We start from the raw sequence: 17,042 nt of genomic DNA, 5'->3' as shown, positions 1-17,042 counted from the left end.
CACATATTAATCACCAAAAAGAGTATGCAAATATTCAAATTCTGTAGGCTACAGATTCAGGCAGTGTATTATTTTAGCACTTGGTACTTGGGAGAAAAAACAGCACTAAATTACATGAGTTGAACAGTTTTTCATAGCTGTGAAACCAGAAAAGATAACACACCTATTTATCAACCTCTGACATCCACGTAATTCAGAAAGATAGAATTCTAAGAGCACAGTATTTCAAACATCCATTGAGGAAAGCTACATTACTGAGAGATAATGAATATGGACATATTTCTCTTAATACATACAGATACGTACACAAACACACTAGAGGTTGTCTGACCTTCTGAAAAAGACCTCCAGTACACAAGGACATACAGAAAAGCAGTCAAACGTTTGAAAAACAGATTAGCCTGGTAAAGCAAATATGCATAGAGTATGCAATTGTAGTCTTGCATTATAATTCATGCATTTGGCATTGATATATATCTTATGATACTACTGATTTCTGTAATGGGGACAGATCACACTACTGCTGCAGAAATTATTAACGCTATTACTATGATTACTGTAATTTTAGGAGGTTATATTTTCACTGATACTTATGAGCCACTTCACACGTAACTCCTAGATAACATGATAGCCAGTATTTATCTTTTTGAATGCTTATGAAAACTGCTTCAGTTATTTAATTACAAGAGATATTCAAGGTAGATAACGAAATTCCTTTGAAACATCTGCTCTCTGTCACACAGTAGCAGACAAAAAGGATGCAAAATGACACCTCCTAATCAGTAAGACTAACTCCAACTTGTTTGTAATAGCCCCAAAAACAGGTATAAATCTCTAAAAATGGTTTAATTCGCACATATTTTCACTTCATGTTTTAAAGGATATTATTGCTAATGATTGTGAGTTTTACATTGTATCAGCAGTTCAATGGGAAGAAAACTCTAACTGGTGATTTTAACTGTTTTATATAGGTAAGGTTTCAAACCTAGAAAAAAATGAAGTCAAAAGACAGATTAATCATGCAAAAAAGGAGTTCAGGCTTATACCACGCGTCAGTTTTACACAAGTGAGCATCCTTGTCCTCCTTTGCCATCCCAGAATCCAATCACACACCTAAGCCACATGGTACAGAAATATGAAGGATTCACTGTAAGGAAATAAAGGTTGCTAAAGAACATAATGTAATGGATCAGAAGAAGGTTTTTCGAGTTTCTAAGTCCAAAACAGATCCAAATGGCCTTTTTGTAAGTGGTTTCTAACGTAATTCATGAACTTAGAATACAGTTTGCACTTTCTCTCATGTCAAAGTCTGTCAAAAAGCAACTTATGGCTAGAGGAGAAGTTGGCAAGGTAATGGGGGCATCAAATTTAGAGGCAATTAGCTCCGCAAGGAATCCATTCCAGTGATCGTTGGCAAGAGGTGCTTCTGGCAAGACAACAGTCAGAAATGGGGTCAGGGTAATTACATGGACAGTAATTGGGCAATTGATTAGTTACCTGCCCATGTTTAAGTAATTTACCAAATACAGCAACAAGAATCCCCTGCCAAAGTGAGGTTTAAGATGGGAAAAACGTATCTGTTCTTTCTGTGTGTGCGCGCGCACAATCATTACAGTGTAAAGACTACCTTAAAATGTAACTATCAAAATTTTTTAAAAGCTGGATTAGTGAGAGATTTTGGTGAGACACAAATAGGAAACTAATTTGAAATGATTCTAATTCACAAAATATCATTTTAGAAATGATTAAGACGACTTCATCCATGTTTAAGAAGCTCTGAAAGCTTTCAGGACAAGGACTGCTGGTAAAGGTAATGACTTCTATTAGTCCAACTACTACAATATCTAATGGAATACATATTAACCCTGACAAGTTAGAGAATACTCTAAAGATCATATCACTACAGAATAGAGCCAAAAAGAAGCGATGACAGCGCTTGAAATCAGCCAGTTCCTTCTAACAATATTGTTTCCAATGTCAAGGAGCCTCTGCAGAAAGCATGCCTTAGTCCTTCAAACTCAGACATCTGCTTTGTGTGGCATCTTTTAATCCGTTTTTATTCTTTCAGGTTGTCCATCTAGCCCTTAAACTCCAAGAAAGGGCAAGAAGCACACAAAAGTAAAAAACCATAACACCAAACCAAAAGTTCTGTGAGAAAGAGGCAATGTTAAGACTTTGCATTAGTTGTGATAAATGCATTTCAGAAAGAGGATCAGATTAATATGTTCACAGGCCACAGAAATACTACTCTGATTTCAATTCCTACTAATTGCTGTTGTGGAATGCCATATTGGTTAAGATTTTACTGCTGGAGCAGATAATAGTGTAGGATTCAGTAGACAGAGACAGTTATAATTTGAATTTAAGATTGTTAATCATTAGTTAGTCTGCCTCAAGGCTTTATTTAATGGCTTCTTTCAAGTAATATTTAAATACTTCATAGACTTAAATACTTTATCCAGATTTGTTTGACTTATTCAAAAGGTATTTACCTTTGGCCAATTCACATGCCACTTAAATTATCCTGGACCAACCAGTTCATACTCCCTAATAAAAACCCCTTTCTGAATTGCACTGCTACCCAAAAAGTGCCACAGTCCAGTGCGTGCTGGCACCTCTGCTCTTCTGCTTCTACCAACAGCCCCAGAGCCTCTTGCCACCACCTGGCTTGGGCCAACATCTCCAAGTCTTCTCAAAGAGAAGCATCAGGACACAGCCCACAAACATCTGGGCTTTACTGGCTCAACTCAGTTTAATGTTTTTGCTTTAGGAGAAACTTCATCTAAGTACTAGAGACAGAGCATGATGGGTGAAAAATGTTTTAAAAGCTTATACTCGTCTACTGCAGATCTACGTTATTTATTTTCTTCATAAGCTTCTGAAATCTGGGCTCTCTGAGATCAGAACTCTATTTCTGCTATTCAGTGAAGATGCAACCCTCTTATATCCAGGCATTAATTTTTCCCACATCCTCTGAGCTCATAAGATTGAATTTGGATGACTTGCATACACAAATCTTTTTATACTCATGTAAAAGCACTGTCAGAGTTATTGTCCTGTCTTTAGTTAACTTTCTGATAGGTCTGGAGATAAGTTAAGGACATGACAGAGTTGTGTTTCATAACAGTAGCACCTCCTGTTGGTACAGACTTCTTGCACAACACAATGAACAATGTGATAGGCAAGCACATGGGGTATGTAAGTTATCCAATGAAGTCCTCCTATCCTTCACAATGACAGCTCAAGGCATGACTTGCTACTGATTTGGGCAATGTGTATTATCACTTTAACTTACCAAATATCTCTGTCAAAGCAGGGCTACCCTTGAGTGAGTAATTTCTCTGGAGAACTCTCCACAGAGACATAAAGAGACTGTAACTGAAGCAAATGCTGATTATGCCTTGTGCTTTGTTTTATTCGGTATACTTGCCTTTTTCTTCTATAATCAAAATAACTAAATGAGAACTGCGACTATTTGGCTTACTTTTAACTATGGACAAGAAACTAACTTGACATTAAGTGCTGTGCATGCCTGCTGGTGGAGATAGGAGCGAATGGGGAAGGAGAGATGCCTCATTCCAGAACTGTTTTTAAAGAAGATAAGAGTTTTCCTCTATTTTTACTAGGCTATAGACATTCAGGATCATTTAAATGCAAGCTTACTTGATGGTGAACAACTGAAGAGAAAATGAAAACCCTCTCCTTCCCAAGCTACCCTTCAATCTATGCACTGATGCTAGGAACTGCCAGTTGAACAACAAATGTAATCTCTCTGATCTAAAGATACTACAAACTGCTCTTGCAAATCTCAGCTTTGGGCACGCTTTATGTTTCCTGGTCCTCCTTCCTAGTTTTTCTTGAAAATTTCTGCTTTGTACTTTCCTTTATTACTCTTCTGTTCTTGGAAAAGCTTTTGTGTTTTGCATTTCTATTCCTATACAAAAACAGTAAAGCAGAGGGAAGACACTGATCTTTGCTGTTTTGTTCTGTACAGTCTGACAGAACTACTATATTCCAAGATTTCCAACAAAGGTACTGATCTAAGTTAAACGGACGTAAATGGCTGCAGAGAACATTTGAACTTGCTTTTACCAACAACACTTAACAGACTCCTTTACATATAGCTCACATTTCTAGAGGTCTGCAAACCACAAACTAAAGATCTGCATTTAATGTAGTACAGCAAGACATAGATGCAAGATCACAGATGACATAGATGTTCACAGATGGACAGATTTAGGAGGATTGCATATTAGAGAAGGAACATTGTCCTTTATTAATAAAAACAGGTTAACGGAAAGCTGTCAGGAGACCTAAAACTATTTATGCATTTAAGACAGATTCAGTTCACAGTTACACAAAGGGGATGGGGATAGGAGGGCATTATTCTGTACTAAGTGGGGAGGGGCAGGGGGAGGAAGTTGTAGGAGTTACATAACTCCTAACCAAGATGTTTGATTGAAACTAGACTCTACCATGGGTTGTTTTCCCTTTCTGCCTGAAGAAACATAAACATTTCTATTACAGATGAAGTCAGATATTTTTTTCCTCATCCTCTGAAAATAAAGAGTATTATTCTCATGCATCTCATAACAGCATTTTATCTATAATGCTAGCACATTCTTAACATATTCCTGAGGTTTTCAAAAGTCTCCATTGAAAGCCAAAAACCTTAAGAACAATATTTACTATTAATACAATGAACCCTCTCATCCCCTCACTCTTACAAATGCTCTATAACAATATGAAAAACATATAATTCAATAATAATACTTATAATTCATTAAAATTCTTTTTATAAACATGCATAACAAATCACATCAGACAGCAGAAACCACAGTAGCGAGCCTGGGATTTGTGCAATCACTCTGAAAAGACCTTAGGAAAGAAAATTGTTCAGATCCCTTTTTCAGAGTGGCAAATTACTGTTAGACATTCCATGAAAGTTGAACAGCTCTGCTGCTTGAATTGAGAGGAAATGGTGTCAGTAGCTGATGCTGATAGGACCCAACAGGTAAGGGAAATGAGTAAAACAATGAGGCTGAGTGAATATCTGGTAACAGTCTCACTTACTTTATTTTATTCACAAATCTCACTTATATCGCCACACTTGACTTTGGCTATTCCCAGAAAGTAATGGAAATCACACAGGCTAGTTCTAGTTTTCATTTTCACTTTTCCACAATATTCAATATTCTTACAAAGCAATTGCTGTTCTATTACAGAATAAAAATGCATACTTTGACATCTCTAGAATAGGTTAATACATTTATTCTCCAGTGTTCTTCCTTCACGCAGATCTTTCAAATCTACACTCTGCTTCATAGCTTCCAGCAATGAAAACTCAGTTTCTAAAAATAAGGGTTTACTTACTGAGCATTTGAAATACAATCACAGTTTGATAGTTGATGTCGAAAATTTCCTTCCTTCTGACAGCCAGCCTTTAAATAACAGGATCTAATTTCCCCTTCAGAAAAAAAAATATATATTCATATAAAAGAAGTCAGTTACACGATATGATCATTTGTTTTGCAAACAAATTTATAAAAAAAAATTAGGCACATGTATAAATATATATCAGGTTTTAGTTTGCAAACTAAAGTTCAGAGAGCAAATTAACATTCAAAAAAACTGAAAAATTTACAGAAAACGAGACAAATACAAGTGAAATTTTGACCTCTTCTTCATAATTAAGCGTAAGAATCCACGATAGCAAAGAGAAACCAAATCAAAACAGCATCCATAGAAACACATTCATAAGAGGCTTACGGACAACGCTGTCATTTAAATGCATGTAAATGGAAAGACCGTCTATTAATATAAACTCACTGTAGAACAAATCTTTTCTTTCTGCTCAGGAAGGTGAGGTGAAAAGGTAAAAACAGTGAAAAATTCTGCTAAAACCAAAGGCACTGCACTCCCCTTTTGCTCAACAGGAAGAAATGAAGAGACCCTGTTAAACTCAAGCCTGAGGCCATGCTTTTTTGCCGCTCTCAGCCTCACTGCACACAAGGAACTGTAGGGCTGTGAGCAAGGCCAGGAGGAATCAGCAGAAAAACAAAACAAGGCTGGGATTAGGATCCCAGCTGCCACAAATACTCATTCGCACTGGTTTTGAAGGCAGCTTTAAGGGAAAGTGTGGTGGCTGCAATTCAAAGGTGCTGGCCAGGACCTCACAGGGCTCCATGCAGAGTTCAAACAAACCACCACCATGCATGTTACAGCTTCAATCTCTAGTAATAGCTGTGGAGCAATTCTGCTCCAAGCTTAAGACCACTCCTCTATTTAATTCACTTGAAAGAGGAGGCAGATCAGGACTCTGAACAAAAGTAATCACAATATCATCAGAGAGATTTCAGCCTGAGCCAGCACCAACTCAAACTCAGCTGGAAAAGACAACAGTAAAGAGAAGAAAGGTTTTGTTCTCCCCTCCCAGCACAAAGGCTTTGTTTTTGCAGTTCTTGAGGATGACATTTGGAAGATAAACTTCTGGTATGTATGGCAGTGTAGAGACTTCACATCTGTGTGGTTGCATTTTAAACACCCTAGTTATTGCTAATCTGATAGTACATTTATTGATATGACTAAGTCATCTTCTTTTACACACGGAAAACATGCAATCCATAACAGGCAAGATGAAAAGCATCCTCTTAGGAAGACTAAAATTTTCTACAGAAATTTCTTCACACATTACAATTATTCCACCTATAGAAACTCACCATTTTCATCTATGAACACATGCATTGCATCCACGGATAGCTCATCTTGTACAGACGCCTCAGGTCCACTTATTACTTGCAAGACAGAACTGTCTTGCTGAGAAGTTACTCGGTAGATTATCTGCCTTTGCCTGTTGCCCTGGTAACTTGACACAAAAATGTTTCAAAACTACTATGAGGAACTTTTTTCTTGTTCTCAATAAAACAGAAAGAAGGAGAGGTTAATTAAAAGTTTATGTCATTTCTACTCAATGAAACAAAACAGATTACATCATATCTTTGAAGTACAAAATTGTAAAGTAAACTGGCCTTACAGTGCTGTAAATTTGGCAGACTCTGGTAGTACTGGACTAGTACTAGCACGATCTTGGCTTTGTACATCTGATCTTTCCTGCTTAGGAAGTTGCTCACGGTGCTTTTCTGTTCCCATCACTTCTTCTTTTCTCTCTGTTGTCTGGCTATCTGGAAAACAGGGCAGTGAAGTAGAGACAGTCTCCATAGATGACTGTCAAGAGTGTTGCTCATTACAACTGCACAGAAATATCTTAAGGAAAAGCTAAAACAACAGCAAACACTAGTTTTAGAAAAACATTAATATGACTTATATAATATTGCTTAAACAACTTACAGAGAATTTTGGATGAGGAGATATTCTGACCTGATAAGCAAACGCACTGTTTCAAGAAAAGGCTGCATGATACAAAGGACAAATGAGTGAGAATTTCTGCTTTCCTTCTCCTCTTATTCCAAAGGAAGTAATCTTCCCTTACCCATAACAGTAAGAGTCTGCCTTCTTGAGAACTACAACTTGTTTCCCAGCTATGCATACTGACAGCAGAAAAGCAGCAGCACTGCCTCACATTCTTTTACACTCACTCCTTTCTACAAAAAGAAGGGAAGCATCTTCAAAGGAATTAAAGCTGGAATTTGCAATGGAAACTACATAGCTACTCAACTTCTCTTCCTTACCAGTCACACTCCTGATGCAGTACAGAGAAAAACAAGCTAAATGATTTCACAGAAGCTTTCCCTACGTTTGGAAAACACTGAACCATAGATTTTTAAAAAACACACACACACACAATGGATTTGTCCTGTTTCTACTACACTGAATATGCCAATTTATATCACCCCTATAAGTGATATAATATATAAAATTTATTTCTATATATAAAAAAATTTCAAGTGATGGTCTCTTTTAGTTACTTATGCTCACGCTGAACAGCAAAACGTTTTGCTGTTCATCACTGCAGGATTTTAAAGTGCAACAAATGTTGGTTTCATCACCATCATAAGTTGACACACAACTAAATATTTAAGAAAGAAAATGTTGTGCTGCTAGAGATGCTGCAGTGTGTCCTGTAGCTTCTCACTGCACAATCATAGAATCCCTTCTCTCTGGAGATAATGCCTACTCAATTGTTTTTATTAAGAAAAGTAAAATCCAGAAGAATAAGAACAACTTCAAGTGTACCATCACACTGACCCCAGCAGGTCTTGGCCCTTAATGAAAAGACAGCAGGCAGCATCAAATGTGAAGAACCTCAACAGGGTCACAGACCACAATCACAAGCCTAACCAGATAGGGCAGAATGAGCAGTAGAAATAAAGACACCACATAACTCTTGCTTGAAACAGCAGCTCCTTTGGCTCCTGCTGAAAAATTCTTAAAATGTCATTAGAACACTGAAAATGTTTCAGGTCTTGTATCTCTTCATGGAGCACAAGGGATTTTGGCTTCTTGTGCAGTATAGTGAGTATAAGCCTGGTTTAGGGAAAAGCTTTGTGTCTATTATACAGGGAGACAAACTTCAATACGTTTTGCAGACCTACTTTCTCTTATTAAAAAAAAGCAAATAATAAAAAAAGAAACAGATTGGTGGGCTTTTCTTTCTTTCTATTCAAAGATTTTAACATTGTCTTAAGCAAAAACAGTATCTTATTTAACCATGAATTACTGAAGCATCCTCTAAATCATGCAACTACCAGAAGCCATAGACATCTCATCAAAATCATCTTGCCAAAGGTTTGGGCTGTTCAAGCATTAATAACTGATAGAGATCAGAAATTGTGGTTTTAAAATCTAATTGGTCTCACATTGCCCAAAACTGGCTCTAGGGTTGAAACAAAAAGATTTTTTAATTTGATTACCTGGTGGTTTCGGAAAATGTCTCTCTTCCCCATTCCAAACCACAAACCATTCAGACTTTTTTCCTGCAGTAGTAAAGAGTCATGATAATAAAAACATAAACAGTCCTCCTTCTTACAGGCTTTATATGCCAATCAGTCAACACCTCAGTAATGAGTACTTCCAGCCCTGGACAGATAGGCCCTATGGGTTTGTGCCTAGTTTTCATAAGCACTCATTTCTTCCAAATGAATTACACCTTCAGAATTTAAACAGAGATAGGGGTGTCTAGACAAGGAGTGTCCTGCTAGGGTGCGTAACAAGCTCCACATCACCAAAATGCTTTCTGGCAAAGCTTAACATTAAGCTAGCAGGAGAAATACCATGACCAAAAGAAGAGTAAAAAGCGTAACACACAGCACAGCTGCACATTCACTATAGAGTTTGGCAAGACGTGGAGCCAGCAGCACTGCTCCACTGCTCTGGTGTACTTGTAGCTGGACCAGCAGAAGCCCCAGCCACAGGCTTGGGCTCCGCAAACAACACACCACATCTCAAGTACCAAGATCCATCGCTGTGGTACTGCATGCAGATCTGGGCACCATAGTAAAAAAGAACACACAACTACTAGAGAGTGTCCAAAGGAAGGCTGCAAAGATGGTGAAAGATCTGTAGGGCAGGTAGCATTGAGGAGTCCCCTGGGTGTGCCCAGCGCAGAGCAGAGGAGCTGAGGGGAGGCCTGATGGCGGCTGCAGCTCCTCTCAGGGAGCGGAGGGGCAGCACTGAGCTCTGCTCTGTGTGACAGCGACAGGGCCCGAGGGAACGGCATGGAGCTGTGTCAGGGGAGGGCAGTGGGGGTTGGGGACAGGTGCTGCACCAGAGGGTGGTGGGCATGGAATGGGCTGCACAGGGCTGTGGGCACGGCCCCGAGTGCTGCAGTTCAGGAAAATTTGGACATCGCTCTCAGACACAGATTTGGGGTGGTGCTGTGTGGAACCAGGAGTTGGGTTCAACGACTCTTGTGGGCTTCTTCCAGCTCAGGATATTCTACGATTCTATAGCTACATGATGCCTGTGGAAGGATGGTGTAGAAGAGTCCTGCACAAATACCAATACAGGTCTGTATGCCTGTTTTATATTTTGGTTGAACATAACATGTATTCTGTTAAAATCCTTGCCAAGATCACTGGGAAGAGTCTGACAGCTTTACAGCTTAAAGGGTACAGCCTTCGTAAAAATAGTTATCAAAATAAAACAACAGTTTAAATTTTTAGTCTCTGGTTTTTTTTAATATGTTTTTAGCATATTTTTATCATTTTGTGCCCTTTCTCCTGTCTCCTAGATGTTTTTCCTTTGTCTTTTACTCACATATCCCCATTCCAATCTCCACAACTCAATCTTGCAAGTTAAAATGCCATTGTTGTCATAATTTCAAACACCATCTGTTTTGAAATCTGGTCAAGCAGAATTAAGCTAATTAAGCCCAAGCCTCTTCTGTTCTTTAATTGCTGTTGCAGAATCTACTTCTTCCCACAATACTAAGCTCCAAAATAGAAAGCTTCACTTTGTACTGCACTTGTTGCCTGCTTGGTTGCAGAAATAACTAACTTCAAATCACTCTATGCTCTTGTCAGTACTCAGAATGAAATAGCTCTCTGACTAATGATATCTCCCCTTCATATCTGTGGATAACATATTATAGACTAAAACCAGACAATTTAATCAACATTCCCAAACCTTCCTTCATCCTTTCTGCTTTAGAAGAACCTTGCACGTGTCCAACCTGCTAGGTTTACATTTTTGTTGCCCTTTCCTACATTGTATTAAAAAAAAACATTTTAAAAAGTAGTTTTGTTACTTCTATACATCGACTATATTATATACTTTATACGCAGCCCAAGACAATTCCTCAGAGCAGCCCAAGCAAGTAAAAATGCTGGATACCCATAAAGCTTATGTACTTTATCCACAATTTACATTTGCCTACTATGCTAGAAATACATTTAAAACAAAAAAACAACAACAAAAACACAGTAGTAAAGCTGGTTGCCCCCAAACATCAGCAGTGGTCAGTAAATCTGATGCAGTCCACAAATTGCTATAAAGGTTTGCCACAGGCAGTGAAGAAACACATAAGATTATCCATTAATCAGGATTACCACATTAATACTGAAGCAGTAGGAAAAACTACTGGTACTTGCTGTGCCTGTTACAGGACAGGGAAACTTAAGCACAGAAGTGACTTGCTCACAATAATCACCAAGGCCAAAACAGAGATGGGAATAAAACCATGGTTTTTGAGGTCTCAGGTAAGTAATCTAATCATTAAAGCTAACAATGTCAGAATGCCAACCTCTGAAATAGCTTCATAATTTCTTTACAGGTGTCAGCCTTGCCCTTGAACACACTAACATCACTTAAAAAGTCTGAAATTTTTAGGTTACAGCCTATGAAGCCTGTTTACAGCCTAAGCATCACACTGAGCAAAGTGAGTTCTGCACCACCCCCCAGCCTCCATTCAAAGGGGCTTCATGTTCCAGGTGCCTCCTGCCCCAGCCTCACACTTCAGCTGCTGCTGGGACTGGTGGCTCGATGCAGAAGATCACTCTGCCTCATGATTCTACGGCAGGCTGTAGCTCTCTTTCTTACACGTAGGGGGAAAAACTAAGTCATCTAAAAATATCCACTTAAGTACATCTTAGTTTTTTTATAGAGCAGTGTAATTGCTAGGGATCCAAAAGAACTAACTGAAGGTTGTGGTTTCTGCATTGACCAGGATAATGAGTGCCTTTTCTAAAAAGAGCCTGAAAAACATCTCAATTCAGGCCATACAGTCCCTGTTCAGGTTCTGCCATGCGGGTTCCCACCACTCCCACAGCTGGCTTTGTCCCCTGGTGATAACACCGTCTGCTCCAGATTTCAAGTCACTTGTGGCAGAGGGGACATGGGCCCTTATCCTGTAGAGATCAGGTGTGCAGCTGCTCTTTTTCTGCTCCCCAGCATGGCAGAAGGACCCAAAGCAGACCATAAGCCCAGTTTTCCCTACACAATACAAAGGATACAGAAAATTTGCAGTTGCCCTTCCATAGGCTTTCATTATGAGGGCGGTGAAAAATTGATTCAGAACTGGAAGGACAGTGGTCCAGAAATCATTTTTAGCAACAGTGGCAGTGGTACTTTCTCACAACATAGAAGAGATAAAATGTCAACAGAACAAGCAACAGCTCTTAAAAGCTGGCTTCTTTACATCCTGTATTTAACACATTAAATCTGGCATCCCTGCTAGTGTTAAGAATGCTTTTATTTTCTTGTTCTGTATTTTACAGAGCTGCCTACTGGCAAAGGGTTTGCTGGGTGAAGATGATGCAACTTCTGTTTCCACACAATTCACAAGTGTGTGGAGGGTGCACACATCAAACAAAGAACCATCTACAACATTCACATGCTCACTTTCAAGACTGTTCTGATTCACAAGTTTCCCTACCTTCTCCAAATTATGCAAAACATCAGCCTTCTTCCACACAGCTCCAAATACACAGCCTTCCAGGAACTTGCCAAGTTTCTCACATTTCCCAGTAAACACCTTTGTGAGGTGCATTTCATGCTCCCTTGGACTAGACATCTGTTATTATCTTCTGCCAATTAAGTGGTTTGCAAGGTCAAAAGAATAAAGAAATAAAAAGACAACCTCCTCCCTCAAAACAATGGGTGCATAGCTTTGCCTTGCTCTATATTGCCTCCCCTCCATTACATTTTTTTTTAAACAACCACTTTAAAGCGGGAATAAATGTTTATTCAGATCTGCTTTAAAATGCTCTTTTGTTAAAAGCACATTTGTAATTGCAAGGCTATAAACAAATTAGAGGCTTTCTCATTCCTAAAATCAAATCTTACTGCGGGGAAGCTGCCAGTAATGACAGTAATTTATTTTTGCAAAGAGCACATTCTGACTAAGCAAGAAAATAAATAAAGCCTACTTGCTGTAAACAGCAACTGTCTTTGAACTACATCTCCCCATCTTAAGAAGTTTGGACTGAGTAGCCTTTTTCCCACAGCATCAACACAAGGTCTGCAGACACCACATGGTGACAGAAGCCACTGCAGTATCACTCCCCTACTCAGAAGGACATTTGCGGGTCTCGTAACAGCTCAGCATGCCCCAAAAAAGCTCAGGGCAGCTTAGCTGTGTAGAGATCAACTCCAATGCTGACAAACATACAGACTTCAGAAAATGGAAAGGTAAGGAATTCACATTTGGCCACTTCAAATATCAGATTGGTGTTGAATCCTCATGTTTCCCCAAGGACTTTGGGTTTGAATGAAAAGAATTCAGCTTGCCAGATCTAAACTCTAATAACCATACATACATGAATCAAGTTTGTTTTGTATGTTGTCATGGAATTTGTGGATAACCTGACTTATTCTGATTGCTTTCCTTTACAGAGGCAGTTTTCCCCTCTCATATTATTCAAGGCATTCATCTGAAAGCCATTTAATTCTATAAACGTGACATTCTGAAATCTCTAGTGTGTTTCCCATATAATGAAAGTTTTTTAGGGGGGAGGGGTGAGGTAGAGGAAGACAGATGTCTGAGAGCCAGTCTATGGAAAGGGACACTGTTTTGACATGGAGAGAAGCTGCACTGCTGAGTATCAGTAAGTTCCCCAAGTTCAACGCAAAACAGGCATTTAGTTTGCTTCCTCTTAAGCTACCTTAGAACAATCTATTACAGCATCTAAAGTTTACAGAACATTTTGGAAAAGAATATAGGCTGTCTCATTTTACTTTGGCCCAGATCTTCTAAACCACAAAATAGCAGATCACTTGGCAAGTACTCCAACACTCCACACAGCTCCACTGCACCTCATCTAGCATACTCATGAAACAGGTCTTCTAGTCCTTTTTACACAGCTGCTAAAGACATGAGAAATAATGCTTCTTCCTAAACAGAAAAGAGTCAGAGTTTGGTGACAGCAAGGAAAACGTTGGCTAAAACCAGATATTCCTATGCTAGAATTATAAACTAGATTGCGTACAGGTTTTAAAATGAACTGATAGAAGCTTTCTTCTTTCCCTTTCTTTTTGAACGTAACTCTTTATTAAATGGAAAACTGCATGGTAAGATACTATTTTCCATTAAAATATCTGATGTTTTCAACAAACCCCACTGACAAAACTTTCTTCCATAAGCCCAAATATTTCAGTCTTCAGCAACTCTTACCTATTGAGAAACACACTGGGAATGTGATTGTTTTATTTTTAACTACAAAGCAACACATATCTATAGAGGAAGCTGAGGAACATGCACATGCACACGGGAGTTAGCTAGAAGTTGAGCCACCACTGGTGACAAATCCAGCTTTCTACATACTCAGACACACACAGATGACTCTTCAACATGCACCTTGTAAGAGAAGGTACAAAACTAACTATACACAATTTTTTAAGAATTCTTTTTGATTTTTCCACAGTCCAGGCCTGTCACAAGGCAATCTAGCACAGAACATTAGATATGGACTAGATTCCTACTGAGGTTAGCATTAGCTTTTTCAAAAGGTGTCTTTAAGAAAATGTAATACTCAAGAAATTGTAGCTGACACTATCACACTTTCATGAAATCACCCTGTTCCAACCAAGCCCAGCCTTCCACCAATTAGTAACAAAACCAGTTCTCCTCCCTGTATTCACTCTACTGCAGATCTCAGACCAAGCTGCTATAAACAATGTAACTAATCTCAACTTTCTTATTCCAAAAGTCGTAAATCATGCATCATACCTCCAGCAGGAACATTTTCTTTTGTAACCTCCATTTTGACAGTAGACTGATTAGATGCCTTCATCTTTGAGGTATTAATGGATTCCAGAAGGGAGACAAACTCTAGAAAATTAGACTCATTGGGCACCTGTCCTTCTTTAGCTTCTAGATCAGATTTAGAAGTAGGCAAAGTCTTCTCTTTGTCAGATGCCTCCACTGAATTCTTACTTAAAAGCACATTTGTCCCACTGTCTACACTCAGCACCCGCATGTGCCTCTTTTCATGAGCAGTTCTACAGGATTGAGGATCTAGGCTCTGTAGTTCTTCTTTTGAACTCAAACCCATGTTTTGGACATTTTCAGAAGCATTCTTCTGATTTGGATCTGAACAAGTGTTCGTTTCTGTAGGAGCATTTACTGGATTGCTGTGTTCTTTTACTGCATCACCAGATTCATAGCCAGAGCAATGGTTGGATGACAGATCAGTCCTCAACATCTCTGGAGTTCTTTCACTTTCACTAATTTCTGGACAGTCGTTACCCTTGCTGTCATCAGACAAATCAAAAGTTATAACAGGAATTCTGAGCTGTTCATTAGTCTGCTGACTTTGCCAATCTGCCGTGACTATACCAGACTCAAGAGCTGAGCTCGTTCTCTCAGTACCCAGAGCCCTCAGATGGACAGAGCCTGCAAGGTCACTGAGGGTGCTGTTTGGTGTGCTGCTCATTGTGATGACAATTTTAATGGGCTCACACAGTTGGTCTCCAGGAAGAGAATTGTCAACAATTGCAACAGCAGTCTCACTATCTGAGCAGTCAAGGTCTTCATTGGTACTATCAGCACTGCAAGAACTTTCCACAAGCTCAGGATCTTTGGTTGCAAAAGCACTGCACTGTGGGCAGTTACTGGTAAAGCCTGCCTGCAGTGAGCCATCTGGCAATTTCTCTCTTCTCTGATTTCTTGGATTACTTAAATGGTCTGAAATAACTGAATTTTCACTGTCCCATGGTTCCAAAGAAACTCCAGTCCTTACAATATCACCTTGCGATGAAGAAATATTAGAGAAATTTTTAGCTACATCTTTGTCCATGAGAATTACTTGTGATCCATGTTGCTCATTCTCTCCGCTTTGATTTATTCCAGTTCCAGAAAGTGTTTCCAGAGCAGCTGGTTTTGTCACTATTGCTGATGTTGTAGAACCTGAAGCAGAGGCTGAGGAAACTGGTAATATGTCTCCTTTGATACCAGGTGAGGTAGATGAAATTGGTGGTACAGACTGCTCTTCTAATACTGTAATCCCTAATAAAAGATGTAACATGAGTTAGGTTTTGCAAACAGGACCACTATACATTATCAAGGTAAAATCTTTAGCGAGCAAAAACTGTAAAGAAGTCTCCAGTCAGAAGATGTTTAAGGGTTTTAAGATGTTACCTGAACACTGGCTTCCTCTTTTAACGTGTTCCAGAGACACAGAGCTTCCCAAGAGCATGGGAGGAAAACTCTTTAGTCTCTCTATATAAAAAAAACAGGGAAAGCTACTTGCATTCTCACCAAAAGGCTATAGTCCAAACAGCTCAGCTGACAGCTGAGAAAGCTTCTGTGAGAACTCCCTTAAGATTTTGTTATCTTGAGCTTTTCCATTCAGATCCTAACATGAGGCATGACAGATCCTGCTGCAGGGTCGTCTGTGTCTTTTTTTGTGGGGGGAGGGGCAAGCAAGGATTAAATAAAAGTTGAAAAGGAATTATAATGCCTTTAAGATACCTTTGAGATCTTCAATAGTTTCCCGTGTTGGCAGGTCCTAAAAACAAAAACCACACAAAATTGGTAAGGCTATATATTAAATTCTGTTGGAAGAAAAGAAATAGATGTAATGCAACAGATCAGTGCAATAGTTAACTAATCAAAGGTTAATTACAGTGCTGATATTCAATAAAATTATTGAAATTTGGATGTGTACCTTCCACATAATACAAAGGGTGGGTGATGGAGATGGTTATAGAACAGCCATGCTCCAAATTGCACCACTGTAATTGTGTGTGTTATATCTGGGGAGAAAGAAAATTGAAGATTTTATTTTTAAAAACATTCCACGGTGCCTAATCTAGACCTTCTTAAAATAGTTCATCTTTTCCACTTCTCATTTTAGTGATTTAAAAACATGTAGCTGAAAAAGTTTGTCTCCAGTACTTGGTAGCAATTTCTCAGTGAAAAACTAGAGGAGAAAACCATCAAGTTATCCTACAATCATTCAGATTGCAAAGAAATTACAGAGGTCATTTAGTCCAAACTCTTCCCCCCTACACACACATATTCAAGGCAGGCACAGTTAGAGCAGGTTGCTCAGGGCCATATCCAGTAGAGCTTTGAATACCTCCATGAATGGAGATTTCACAGCCACTCTGGACAACCTCTTCCAGTATTTGAGCACACTTTCAGT

General features: G+C 39.0%; 1 protein-coding gene across 1 annotated transcript in view; it reads right to left on the bottom strand.

The window, feature by feature from the left end:
• The window catches only part of PCNX2 (pecanex 2), a 172,407-nt gene that overhangs the window by 124,894 nt on the left and 30,471 nt on the right, over window positions 1-17,042 (bottom strand). The window contains exons 4-8 of the mRNA XM_031552196.1: window positions 16,367-16,403; window positions 14,624-15,901; window positions 7,034-7,181; window positions 6,720-6,865; window positions 5,374-5,467 (exon numbers count right to left, since the gene is read on the bottom strand). Of these exons, the coding sequence (XP_031408056.1) occupies window positions 5,374-5,467; window positions 6,720-6,865; window positions 7,034-7,181; window positions 14,624-15,901; window positions 16,367-16,403 (1,703 nt within the window). The remainder of the gene's footprint in view (window positions 1-5,373; window positions 5,468-6,719; window positions 6,866-7,033; window positions 7,182-14,623; window positions 15,902-16,366; window positions 16,404-17,042) is intronic.

The sequence above is a fragment of the Meleagris gallopavo genome, chromosome 2, assembly GCF_000146605.3.
Source record: "Meleagris gallopavo isolate NT-WF06-2002-E0010 breed Aviagen turkey brand Nicholas breeding stock chromosome 2, Turkey_5.1, whole genome shotgun sequence".
Lineage (NCBI taxonomy): Eukaryota > Metazoa > Chordata > Aves > Galliformes > Phasianidae > Meleagris > Meleagris gallopavo.
This window is presented reverse-complemented; position numbering and strand designations above follow the sequence as displayed.